This window comes from Chiloscyllium plagiosum, unplaced genomic scaffold (assembly GCF_037043375.1).
Source record: "Chiloscyllium plagiosum isolate Xiang-an unplaced genomic scaffold, Cpla_swu_hap1 HiC_scaffold_31, whole genome shotgun sequence".
NCBI classification, from domain to species: domain Eukaryota; kingdom Metazoa; phylum Chordata; class Chondrichthyes; order Orectolobiformes; family Hemiscylliidae; genus Chiloscyllium; species Chiloscyllium plagiosum.
The window spans coordinates 3,103,726-3,117,670 of NW_028270169.1; the positions used below are offsets into that span (position 1 = coordinate 3,103,726).

Genomic DNA, 13,945 nt, shown 5'->3' on the forward strand with positions numbered 1-13,945 from the left:
CTTGGATGAAACCTAATAACTTTTGTGTTGACTCCGTCAACAGGGTAACTCAATGTCTCATGTGTTACCCAGCAATGCCTAACATAATTCACCAGAGTGGGCATTGCTGGCTGGACCAGTATTTGTTGTCTGTCCTTAATTTCCCTTGAGGAGGGTGGAGGTGAGCTGCTTTCTGCCTCCAGTCCTCACCCACAGTGCCCCTGAGGGAGGGAATTTCAGGATTTTGACCCAGCGACACTGAAGGAACAGCGTTATATTTCCAAGTCAGGATGGCGAGAGGCTTGGAGGGGAACTTGCAGGGGGTGGTGTCCCCATGCAACCACTGCTCTTGTCCTTCTAGATGGAAGTGGTTATGGGTTTGGAAGGTGTTGTCTGAGGATCTTTGGTGAATTTCTGCAGTGCATCCTGGAGATAGTACACTTTGCTGTTACTGAGTGTCGGTGATGGAGGATGTTTGTGGATGTGGTGCCAATCAAGCGGCTGCTTTGTCCTGGATGGTGTTGAGCTTCTTGAGTGTTGTTGGAGCTGCCCCCATCCAGGCAAGTGGGGAGTATTCCATCACACTCCTGACTTGTGCCTTGTAGAAGGTGGGACAGGCTTTGGGGAATTAGGAGAGGAGTTACTTGCCACAGCATTCCTAACTTCTGACCTGCTCTTGTAGCCATTATGTTTATGTGGTGAATCCAGTTGAGTTTCTGGTCAATGGTAACCCAGGATGTTGATAGTGGGGGATTCAGTGATGGTAACACTGGGATGGCTGTTAAATTCTCTCTTGTTGGAGATGGTCATTGCCTGGTGTTTGTGTGCTGTGAGATCAAGGTACAATGAGATATCGATACGGTACTGCAGAAGTACAGCAACTGACCCAGGGCAGATTGTCCGCAGGAATGCCATGACATTCTGAGACTCCACCTCCATCAAGACTGGGGCACATTCCCCGATCAGTAACCATACCACCCCCTCTCCTCCTGCCCCATCTCTCCAACCAACCACTGTTTCCACTTTTCCAGCAGCTCTGGCCCAGATCCGCACTCTTCACCTCTGACCCACCTGTGGTTGAGTTTGGGATCATTGTAGCTTCAGTAGTTGAGTAGACAATGCTGTTATTGACTGCAGTGGCATTCCCTGCAGTTGGAGAAGCTGAAACACAGAGACAGGAGCCATTACTGACAACAACTCACTTTTCCCAGCCCCACGCGGCCCCTTTCCCGCAGCCACTCACCTCCACCATTGCACTCCACAAAAAGATCCGATCAGCCATAATCGTTCCACATTCCCACCCACCCCAAATAACTTTTCACCCCTTTTCTTACCAACAACATATTGATTTCTTCCTTAAAAACATTGAAACACTTTGCTTCCACCAACTTCTGAGGAAGAAAGTTCTGGAGACTCACGATCCACTCAGAGAAAGAGCTTCCTCCTCATTTCTACTTTTAATGATAACGATACCGAGTTATAGTCCAATGGGTTTGTTTGAAATCACAAGCTTTTAGAGCGCAGCTCCGTTGTCAGTTGAAGTGATAGGGAAGCACACGGAACCCAGAATTTATAGGAAGGGAGGTTAAGGGCAGAGAGATTAAAAGATCATACAACTAGTTAAAAATCTCACAACACCAGGGTATTGTCCATCAGATTTATTTGGAAGCACTAACTTTCAGAACGCTGCTCCCTCATCAGGCAGCCAGATGGGGCAGGATCATAGGACACAGAATTTATAGTAAAAGATCAATGTCACACAACTGATAGGATATATTGAACAAACCGAGATTGCTGAAGCCTTTCAGCTTTTAGAATGGGTTGCAGGTTTCGGTTCATTAATATGTAAATCCCAGCACTACTTCCAAGTCACATTCCCGAGATAACTTAAGGTTTTATAAAACAGTGACATCTCAGCTCAGCCAATGCATTAAAGGTGTGAGGTTAGAGTGTGTCTGTATCCCAAACTTTGGGTCAGACTGGTTCTATTTCCAAAGTAGGAGTTTATAAACTGTTACATGGACAAACTGCAGATTGTGTGCTTTTTGAACAAAATAGAATGTTTCTGCAAATACAATGCAGGTTTGTTCAATATATGGCATAAGTTGTATGACACAATGACCATATGTCCTATGATCCTGCCCCACCTGATGGAGGAGTAATGCTCCGAAAGCTAGTGCTTCCAAATAAACCTGTTGGACTCTAACCTGGTATTGGGTGATTTTTAACTTTGTCCACTCCCAGTGCAACACCGGCACCTCCACATCGTACACAGGGTCTGAGTGGAATGTTGAATACCAGTTGTCTGAGGGTGACCAAGTGTGTGAGATAGTGTGAGTAATAGCAGAATAACAACCAAATGGATGACCTATAATTGGATTTAATGACGCTGAGAGATGATTACGACATATTGAAACTAAGGTGGTGCTGCAGACCATCAAACAGATGGGAATAATGAATCTAAAACCAAGCTGCTGGAAAAGGCCAGCCTGTCCTGGAAATACCACAGGAAGGATCGACAGATCTGAACCGTTCACTCGCACTGTTTCATCCTGTGGCCAGGTCTGCAGACAGCCTCGGCTGATCAACCTGAATTCATTCCACTCTGTTATTAGTACATATGTATTTGTTTGTGTGTGACACACACTGACCCTCACTGGGCTACAATCCCACACACACACTGACCCTCACTGGGCTACAATCCCACACACACACTGACCCTCACTGGGCTACAATCCCACACACACACTGACCCTCACTGGGCTACAATCCCACACACTCACTGACCCTCACTGGGGTACAGTCTCACACACACACTGCCCCTCACTGGGGTACAGTCCCACACACACACTGCCCCTCACTGGGGTACAGTCCCACGCACACACTGACCATCACTGGGGTACAGCCCCACACACACACACTGACCCTCACTGGGTTACAGTCTCACAACACATTGACCCTCACTGGGGTACAGTCCCCCACACACTGACCCTCACTGGGGTACAGTCCCACACACACACTGACCCTCACTGGGGTACAGTCCCACACACACACTGACCCTCACAGGGGTACAGTCCCCCACACACTGACCCTCACTAGGGTACAGTCCCCCACACACTGACCCTCACTGGGGTACAGTCCCACACACACTGACCCTCACTAGGGTACAGTCCCACACACACACTGACCCTCACTGGGGTACAGTCCCCCACACACTGACCCTCACTGGGGTACAGTCCCCCACACACTGACCCTCACTGGGGTACAGTCCCACACACACTGACCCTCACTGGGGTACAGTCCCACACACACTGACCCTCACTGGGGTAGTCCCACACACACTGACCCTCACTGGGGTACAGTCCCACACACTCACTGACCCTCACTGGGGCACAGTCTCACACACACACTGACCCTCACTGGGGTACAGTCCCACACACACTGACCCTCACTGGGGTACAGTCCCCCACACACTGACCCTCACTGGGGTACAGTCCCCCACACACTGACCCTCACTGGGGTACAGTCCCACACACACTGACCCTCACTGGGGTACAGTCCCACACACTCACTGACCCTCACTGGGGCACAGTCTCACACACACACTGACCCTCACTGGGGTACAGTCCCCCACACACTGACCCTCACTGGGGTACAGTCCCACACACACTGACCCTCACTGGGGTACAGTCCCCCACACACTGACCCTCACTGGGGTACAGTCCCCCACACACTGACCCTCACTGGGGTACAGTCCCCCACACACTGACCCTCACTGGGGTACAGTCCCACACACACTGACCCTCACTGGGGTACAGTCCCACACACACTGACCCTCACTGGGGTACAGTCCCACACACACACTGACCCTCACTGGGGTACAGTCCCCCACACACTGACCCTCACTGGGGTACAGTCCCACACACACACTGACCCTCACTGGGGTACAGTCCCCCACTCACTGACCCTCACTGGGGTACAGTGCCACACATACACTGACCCTCATTGGGGCACAGTCCCCCACACACTGACCCTCACTGGGGTACAGTCCCCCACACACACTGACCCTCACTGGGGTACAGTCCCCCACTCACTGACCCTCACTGGGGTACAGTCCCACACACACACTGACCCTCACTGGGGTACAGTCCCACACACACTGACCCTCACTGGGGTACAGTCCCACACACACACTGACCCTCACTGGGGTACAGTCCCACACACACTGACCCTCACTGGGGTACAGTCCCACACACACACTGACCCTCACTGGGGTACAGTCCCACACATACACTGACCCTCATTGGGGCACAGTCCCCCACACACTGACCCTCACTGGGGTACAGTCCCCCACACACTGACCCTCACTGGGGTACAGTCCCACACACACACTGACCCTCACTGGGGTACAGTCCCCCACACACTGACCCTCACTGGGGTACAGTCCCACACACACTGACCCTCACTGGGGTACAGTCCCACACACACTGACCCTCACTGGGGTACAGTGCCACACATACACTGACCCTCATTGGGGCACAGTCCCCCACACACTGACCCTCACTGGGGTACAGTCCCCCACACACTGACCCTCACTGGGGTACAGTCCCCCACACACTGACCCTCACTGGGGTACAGTCCCCCACACACTGACCCTCACTGGGGTACAGTCCCCCACACACACTGACCCTCACTGGGGTACAGTCCCCCACACACTGACCCTCACTGGGGTACAGTCCCACACACACTGACCCTCACTGGGGTACAGTCCCCCACACACTGACCCTCACTGGGGTACAGTCCCACACACACTGACCCTCACTGGGGTACAGTCCCCCACACACTGACCCTCATTGGGGTACACTCCCCCACACACTGACCCTCACTGGGGTACAGTCCCCCACACACTGACCCTCATTGGGGTACACTCCCCCACACACTGACCCTCACTGGGGTACAGTCCCACACACACTGACCCTCATTGGGGTACACTCCCCCACACACTGACCCTCACTGGGGTACACTCCCCCACACACTGACCCTCACTGGGGTACAGTCCCCCACACACTTACTCTCAATATCTCAGAGGGTGTGATATTGATATTCGGTAGATTTGGACCATTTTCTCCAGATATGAATTAATAGACTGGAATACTGGTGACAAATCAAAAGCTTTTTCAACATTTTGCCCTTAATAGAAACTACATTAAAAGGGAATTAGTCCGTCTTCCTCCTGTGATGAAGAGAGTGCATGTGAAAAGAAAGCCATCATGTCTTACCCAGGATGGTAAGATGCCCTTCCATTGCTCCGATCAGTGACTCTGCTAACTGGACTCGTCCGATACCCTTTCCAATGTTCCACCTTTGATCGGAAGCACAAGCTCTTGCTCACTCTGTTCGTCTGTTATATCTCTGTCTCCTTCTCTCTCTTTTTCTCCACTTGTGTTCCTATCTCTGGTCTTGTCCCTATACTGCGTTTTTTTCTCTTTTGTTCTTTCTGCACCTTTCTGTTGGTCTTATCTCATCATCTCTTCCTTTCGCTCTCACCTCTCTTTCTGTTCCTGTTCATTTCCATCCTCTCTATCTTTGTGTTCAGCCTGTTTGTTCTCGTTCTGTCCCACTCAGTGCCACACTCTAGCTGTCCCTCGTTCCCCCCCCCCCCACACTGTTCCACACTCACTCCCTCTATTCCTCACCTCGTTCTTCTCTTTCCTTCTCACTCTTTCTCTTCTCTGGGTGCTACTCCCTTTGCTTGCCTGTCTCAGTTTCTGTTTGTCTGTCTGTGACCCTCGCCCTGTCTGTGTGCTCTCTCTGTGATCAGATGTAGTTGTGCTGAGCAGCTCTCTGATACTCTGACCATTTCCTCTCAGTATATATCCTGTGGTTATCTGAGATGTACATTATACCCCAGCTCCTTGGCCAGATCAATGAGTCAGACGAGGTGCCTGTGGGTTTCCGTGAACATGACAGTTTGTCAGTTGCGTGCTGTGAAATGCTTGCTCACATTCACACTCACAGGAGGACACAGAATTTTTTCACATTGTCTCTGACTGGCCAGGATCCTCCACAGCCAGAGACTGGTGGAACAAGAGTCTTTGTACAGTCAGACCATGGAAGCAACGACAGCTGATGTGAGGAGATGAGGACAATGGCAAAGTGTTAGATAGGAAGGTGAGCACTCCAACAAATCTAACCTTCCTGACTCCACCACCCAAAGTGCTGCCATCCTTGGCATGGTTTTCTTGTAGAATTTCCTTTTATTAATGCTGGCTGGGCCCAGCATTTATTGCCCGTCCCTAGTTGCCCCTTCGAGAAGGTGGAGGTGAGCTGCCTTCTTGACCCGCTGCAGTCCCTGCTGTAGGTAGACCCACAATGCCCTTAGGGAGGGAGTTCCAGGATTCTGACCCAGCAACACTGAAGGAACGGTGATATATTTCCAAGTCAGGATGGTGAGTGGCTTGGAGGGGAACCTGCAGGGAGTAATGTTCCCATGTGTCTGCTGCCCTTGTCCTTCTAGATGGAAGTGGTCATGGGTTTGGAAGGTGCTGTCTGAGGATCTTTGGTGAATTCCTGCAGTGCATCTTAGAGATAGGACACACTGCTGTTACTGACCGTCGGTAGGGGAGGGAGTGGGTGTTTGTGGATGTGGTGCCAGTCAAGCGGCTGCTTTGTCCTGGATGGTGTCGAGCTTCTTGAGTGTTGTTGGAGCTGCCCCCATCCAGGGCAAGTGGGGAGTATTCCATCACACTCCTGACTTGTGCCTTGTAGATGGTGGACAGGCTCTGGGGAGTCAGGAGGGGAGTTACTCACTGCAAGATTTCCAGCCTCTGACCTGCTCCTGTAGCCCCTGTGTTTATGTGGTGAGACCAATTCATAAGGCTCTAAGACGGAGCAGAAATCAGGCCATTCAATCGATCAAGTCTCCTCCACAATTCAATCATGGCTGATAGGTTTCTCTACCCCATTCTCCCACCCTTGATTCCTTGATTCTCAAGAACCTATCTCTCTCAGTCTTAAATATACTCAGTGACCTGGCCCCCACAGCTTTCTGTGGCAATGAATTCCATAGATTCCCCACTCTCTGGCTGAAGAGGTTTCTCCTTATCTCCATTCTAAAAGGGTCTTCCCTTTACTCTGAGGCTCTGCCCTCAGGTCCTAGTCTCTCCTACCAATGGAAACATTTTCCCAACATCCACTCTGTCCAGGCCATTCAGTATTCTGTATGTTTCAATTCGATCTCCCCTCATCCTTTTAAACTTCATCAGGTACAGACCCAGAGACCTCAAACATTCCTGATATGTTAAGCTTTTCATTCCTGGGACCATTCTCGTGAACCTCCTCTGAACACGCTCCAGGGTCAGTACACCCTTCCTGTGATATGGGGCCCAAAACCATGCACAATACTCCAAATGTGGTCTAACCAGAGCCTTATAGAGCCTCAGACGTACATCCCTGCTTTTATATTCAGTTTATTTTATACTGAGTTTCTGGTCAATGATAACTCCCAGGATGTTGAGAGTGGGGGATTCAGTGATGGTAACACCTTTGAAAACAAGGGGCAATGGTTATGTTGCCTTTTGTTGGAGACAGTCATTAATCAGCCTTTGGGTGGCACGAATGTTACTTGCCACTTGTCAGCCCAAGCCTGGATAATGTCCAGATCTTGGTGCATTTGAACACAGACTGCTTTCAGTATCTAAGGAGTCGTGAATGGTGCTGAATATTGTGTAAACTGCACACAGACAGCCACCCAAGTCCAGCTTTAAACTCAAGTGAGGCAGCAGTGCTAACCACTGAGTCACCGTGCCACTGAAGACAAGGCTGTCCCACAGTATTACAGATACTAGTCTTCAGCCAATTTGATCCATTCTGCGTAATATCAAGAAATGGTTGGAGACACTGGATGCTGCAAAGGCTATGGGCCCTGACAACATTCTGGCAATAGAACTGAAGACCTGTACTCCAAACCCTTGCCACTCCCCTAGCCAAGCAGTTCCGGTACAGTTACAATACAGACATTTATCGAATCATGTGGAAAAATGCACAGGTATATCCTATATACAAACATCAGGACAAATCCAGACCAGACTATGTCTACCCTCGATCATCAGTAAAGTGATGGACAATGTCAGTAACAGTGTTAACAAGCAGCACCTGCTCAGCAATAACCTGCTCAGCGACGCCCAGTTTGGGTTCCCTCAGGGTCACTCAGCTCCTGACCTTGACACAGCCTTGGTTCAAACATGGATAAAACAGCTGAATTCCAGAGGGGAGGGGAGTGACAACACTTAACATCAAGGTTGCATTTGACGGAGTGTGGCATTGAGGAGCCAATAGGAATTGGGGGAAACCTCTCCGCTGGTTGGGGTCATACCTGACGCACAGGAAGATGGTTGTGGTTGTTGGAGTCAGTCACCTCAGCTCCAGGACATTTCTGCAGGAGTTCCTCAGGGTTGGGTTCGAGGCCCAACCATCTTCAGCTGCTTTATCGATGAGCTTCCCTCCATCATAGGGTCAGAATAGGGATGTATGCTGATGAATAGACAATATTCAGCACCATTCACGATTCCTCAGCGATCACCTGCAGAACCTTCACTTCATATCAATGGCGCAGAGTAGCACATCTTCTCACAGTTCAGACCTAAGGCAAGAAATTTGGAACTGTATCCTGAAACTGTATCCAGTGAGAGTCAGCACCTTCAGGAACTGTATCCCAGTGAGAGACAGCCCTTTCAGGAACTGTACCCCAGTGAGAGACAGCCCTTTCAGGAACTGTACCCCAGTGAGAGACAGCCCCTTCAGGAACTGTATCCCAGTGAGAGTCAGCCCTTTCAGGAACTGTACCCCAGTGAGAGTCAGCCCCTTCAGGGACTGTATCCAGTGAGAGTCAGTACCTTCGGGAACTGTATCCCAGTGAGAGACAGCCCCTTCAGGAATTGTATCCCAGTGAGAGACAGCACCTTCAGGAACTGTGTCCCAGTGAGAGACAGCACCTTCAGGAACTGTATCCCAGTGAGAGACAGCCCCTTCAGGAATTGTATCCCAGTGAGAGACAGCACCTCCAGGAACTGTATCCCAGTGAGAGACAGCCCCTTCAGGAATTGTATCCCAGTGAGAGTCAGCCCCTTCAGGAACTGTATCCAGTGAGAGACAGCCCTTTCAGGAACTGTATCCCAGTGAGAGACAGCACCTTCAGGAACTGTATCCCAGTGAGAGTCAGCCCCTTCAGGAACTGTGTCCCAGTGAGAGTCAGCCCCTTCAGGAACTGTATCCAGTGAGAGACAGCCCTTTCAGGAACTGTATCCCAGTGAGAGACAGTACCTTCGGGAACTGAAACCCAGTGAGAGACAGCACCTTCAGGACCTGTATCCCAGTGAGAGACAGCCCTTTCAGGAACTGTACCCCAGTGAGAGACAGCCCCTTCAGGAACTGTATCCCAGTGAGAGACAGCACCTTCAGGAACTGTATCCCAGTGAGAGACAGCCCTTTCATGACCTGTATCCCAGTGAGAGACAGCCTTTTCAGGAACTGTATCCAGTGAGAGACAGCCCTTTCAGGAACTGTATCCAGTGAGAGTCAGCCCCTTCAGGAACTGTATCCCAGTGAGAGTCAGCCCCTTCAGGAACTGTATCCCAGTGAGAGTCAGCCCTTTCAGGAACTGTATCCAGTGAGAGACAGCCCTTTCAGGAACTGTATCCAGTGAGAGACAGCCCTTTCAGGAACTGTATCCCAGTGAGAGACAGCCCCTTCAGGAACTGTATCCCAATAAGAGACAGCCCTTTCAGGAACTGTATCCAGTGAGAGACAGCCCTTTCAGGAACTGTATCCCAGTGAGAGACAGCCCCTTCAGGAACTGTATCCCAATAAGAGACAGCCCTTTCAGGAATTGTATCCCAGTGAGAGACAGCACCTTCCATAACTGTATCCCAGTGAGAGACAGCACCTTCAGGAACTGTATCCTGGTGAGAGTCAGCCCCTTCAGGAACTGTATCCCAGTGAGAGTCAGTACCTTCGGGAACTGAATCCCAGTGAGAGACAGCCCCTTCAGGACCTGTATCCCAGTGAGAGACAGCCCTTTCAGGAACTGTACCCCAGTGAGAGTCAGCCCCTTCAGGAACTGTATCCCAGTGAGAGTCATCACCTTCAGGAACTGTATCCCAGTGAGAGTCAGCCCCTTCAGGAACAGTATCCCAGTGAGAGACAGCCCCTTCAGGAACTGTATCCCAGTGAGAGTCAGCCCCTTCAGGAATTATATCCCAGTGAGAGACAGCCCCCTTGAGGAACTGTATCCCACTGAGAGACAGCCCTTTCAGGAACTGTATCCCAGTGAGTGTCAGCCCCTTCAGGAACTGTATCCCAGTGAGAGTCAGTACCTTCGGGAACTGTATCCCAGTGAGAGACAGCCCCTTCAGGAACTGTATCCCAGTGAGAGACAGCCTCTTCAGGAATTGTATCACAGTGAGAGACAGCCCCTTCCATAACTGTATCCCAGTGAGAGACAGCCCCTTCAGGAACAGTGTCCCAGTGAGAGACAGCCCTTTCAGGACCTGTATCCTAGTGAGAGATAGCCCTTTCAGAAACTGTATCCCAGTGAGAGACAGCACCTTCAGGAACTGTATCCCAGTGAGAGTCAGCCCCTTCAGGAACTGTATCCAGTGAGAGTCAGTACCTTCGGGAACTGAATCCCAGTGAGAGACAGCCCCTTCAGGACCTGTATCCCAGTGAGAGACAGCCCTTTCAGGAACTGTACCCCAGTGAGAGACAGCCCCTTCAGGAACTGTATCCCAGTGAGAGACAGCCCCTTCAGGACCTGTATCCCAGTGAGAGACAGCCCTTTCAGGAACTGTACCCCAGTGAGAGACAGCCCCTTCAGGAACTGTATCCCAGTGAGAGACAGCCCTTTCAGGAACTGTATCCCAGTGAGAGACAGCACCTTCAGGACCTGTATCCCAGTGAGAGACAGCCCCTTCAGGAACTGTATCCCAGTGAGAGACAGCACCTTCAGGAACAGTATCCCAGTGAGAGACAGCCCCTTCAGGAACTGACAAAGTGGGACAATGATTCCATGTTAAATGTGAAAAGGTTATTTCACCCTCAACGAATTATCTGTTGCAAGTCCAAGATGGGAACTGACTCATTTCCCTACAATTAACATAATCTCCAAATATCAAAATTGTCAGCAAGGTATGATGGTGTGAAAGGAGATAATTATTGTCCTGTGTTGTTTGTACAGGATGTGGGTTTTGTTTGCTGAAGTCAAGAATGGACCTATATATAATCTTTGTGACCACAGGCTGAGTTATGTTCTGTTGTGCGCACAGTTCAGTCAGGACTGACATTTACAGACTGCAGCCATTGAATCATCCTACACAGAAACAGACCCTTCATCCAACCAGCCCATGCTGACCATAATCTCAAACTAAATTAGTCCCACCTGCCTGTGCTTGGCCATTTCCCTCCAAATATTTCTTATTCATAATTTGAATAAAGATTGGTGCACTTTGTGTCTTTCACTGTGTCTCCCACCTGCACACACACACCATGGGTGCTGGGGATAAAATAAGCACTACCACACTTAGGTGGTAGTGTGGGGGTTAAAAATTAAAAAAAAAAGAAAGGGAGTGTCAGAGAAAAAGAAAAAAAATTTCTTATTCATGTACTTAACTGAATGTCTTTTCAACATTATAACTGTGCCTGCATTGACCACTTCCTCTGGAAGTTCACTCCACACACGGACTGCTCTCTGTGAAAACAAATTGTCTTTCTTTCTCCTCTCACCTTAAACATGTGCCTCCTAATCCTGCAATTCCCCACCCTCTGCTCCTTATGAATTTGTAAACCTCATAAGGTCCCCCATCAACCTCCAACACTGCATTGAAGAAGCTCCCAGCATGTCCAACCTCTCCTGATAACGCCATTCCCAGCAACGTACTTGTAAATCTCTGCTGAACCCTGTCCAGTTTAATAATATCCTTCCTTTAATGGGACAAACAGAACTAGATACAGTAATCCAGACGAGGACTCAACAATGTCTTGTATAACCTCAACATAACATCCAACTGTGTACTCAAAGGTCTGAGCAATGAATGCAAGCATGCTAAATTGTTACCACCCTATTTCTATATGATGGAAACTTCAAAGAATTATGTACCTGAATGCCTAAGTCTCTCTTTTCCACAGCACTACCTAAGGCCCTAGTTTTAATCGTATGAGTCTTACCCGTGTTTGTTTTAATCAAAATGCAAAGTCTTGCATTTATCCAAATTAAATTCCATCTGCCACTCTTCAGCCCACTGACCCAACTGATTAAATTCTCTTTGTAATCTTCGATGATCTTCTTCACTGTTCACTTTACAGCCAATTCTGTCTCTGATAACTGAGGGAGATTAGCACAGGGAGAGTACAGATTCTGGATCAGTGGTGCTGGAAGAGCACAGCAGTTCAGGCAGCATCCGAGGAGCAGTAAAATCGACGTTTCAGGCAAAAGCCCTTCATCAGGAATAAAGGCAGAGAGCCTGAAGCGTGGAGAGATAAGTGAGAGGAGGGTGGGGGTGGGGAGAAAGTAGCATAGAGTACAATAGGTGAGTGGGGGAGGGGATGAAGGTGATAGGTCAGGGAGGAGGTGGAGTGGATAGGTGGAAAAGAAGATAGGCAGGTAGGACAGGTCATGGGGACAGTGCTGAGCTGGAAGTTTGGAACTGGGGTGAGGTGGGGGAAGGGGAAATGAGGAAACTGTTGAAGTCCACATTGATGCCCTGGGGTTGACGTGTTCCGAGGCAGAAGATGAGGCGTTCTTCCTCCAGGCGTCTGGTGGTGAGGGAGCGGCGGTGAAGGAGGCCCAGGACCTCCATGTCTTCGGCAGAGTGGGAGGGGGAGTTGAAATGTTGGGCCACGGGGCGGTTTGGTTGTTTGGTGCGGGTGTCCCGGAGATGTTCCCTAAAGCGCTCTGCTAGGAGGCGCCCAGTCTCCCCAATGTAGAGGAGACCGCATCGGGAGCAACGGATACAATAAATGATATTAGTGGATGTGCAGGTAAAACTTTGATGGATGTGGAAGGCTCCTTTGGGGCCTTGGATGGAGGTGAGGGAGGAGGTGTGGGCGCAAGTTTTACAGTTCCTGCGGTGGCAGGGGAAGGTGCCAGGATGGGAGGGTGGGTTGTAGGGGGGGCGTGGACCTGATCAGGTAGTCACGGAGGAAACGGTCTTTGCGGAAGGCGGAAAGGGGTGGGGAGGGAAATATATCCCTGGTGGTGGGGTCTTTTTGGAGGTGGCAGAAATGTCGGCGGATGATTTGGTTTATGCGAAGGTTGGTAGGGTGGAAGGTGAGCACCAGGGGCGTTCTGTCCTTGTTACGGTTAGAGGGGTGGGGTCTGAGGGCGGAGGTGCGGGATGTGGACGAGATGCGTTGGAGGGCATCTTTAACCACGTGGGAAGAGAAATTGCGGTCTCTAAAGAAGGAGGCCATCTGGTGTGTTCTGTGGTGGAACTGGTCCTCCTGGGAGCAGATATGGCGGAGGTGGAGGAATTGGGAATAGGGGATGGCATTTTTGCAGGAGGTAGGGTGGGAAGAGGTGAAATCCAGGTAGCTGTGGGAGTTGGTGGGTTTGCAAAAAATGTCAGTATCAAGTCGGTCATCATTAATGGAGAAGGAGAGGTCCAGGAAGGGGAGGGAGGTGTCAGAGATGGTCCAGGTAAATTTAAGGTCAGGGTGGAATGTGTTGGTGAAGTTGATGAATTGCTCAACCTCTTCGCAGGAGCACGAGGTGGCGCCAATGCAGTCATCAGTGTAGCGGAGGAAGAGGTGGTGAGTGGAGCCGGTGTAATTAAGGAAGATGGATTGTTCTACGTAGCCATCAAAGAGACAGGCATAGCTGGGGCCCGTACGGGTGCCCATGGCTACCCCTTTGGTGTGGAGGAAGTGGGAGGATTCGAAGGAGAAATTGTTAAGGATGAGGACCAGTTTGGCC

The 13,945-nt window shown here is 50.3% G+C and overlaps 1 protein-coding gene across 2 annotated transcripts in view; it reads right to left on the minus strand.

Annotated features, from left to right (window-relative positions):
• The window catches only part of LOC148141841 (tyrosine kinase receptor Cad96Ca), a 75,743-nt gene extending 70,118 nt beyond the window's left edge, over positions 1-5,625 (minus strand). For both annotated transcript variants that reach the window (XM_087977047.1, XM_087977048.1), the window contains exons 1-2: positions 5,259-5,625; positions 1,051-1,140 (exon numbers count right to left, since the gene is read on the minus strand). In XM_087977047.1, the coding sequence (XP_087833173.1) occupies positions 1,051-1,140; positions 5,259-5,283 (115 nt within the window). In that variant the 5' untranslated portion in view covers positions 5,284-5,625. The remainder of the gene's footprint in view (positions 1-1,050; positions 1,141-5,258) is intronic.
• Between the last annotated feature and the right edge of the window lie 8,320 nt (positions 5,626-13,945).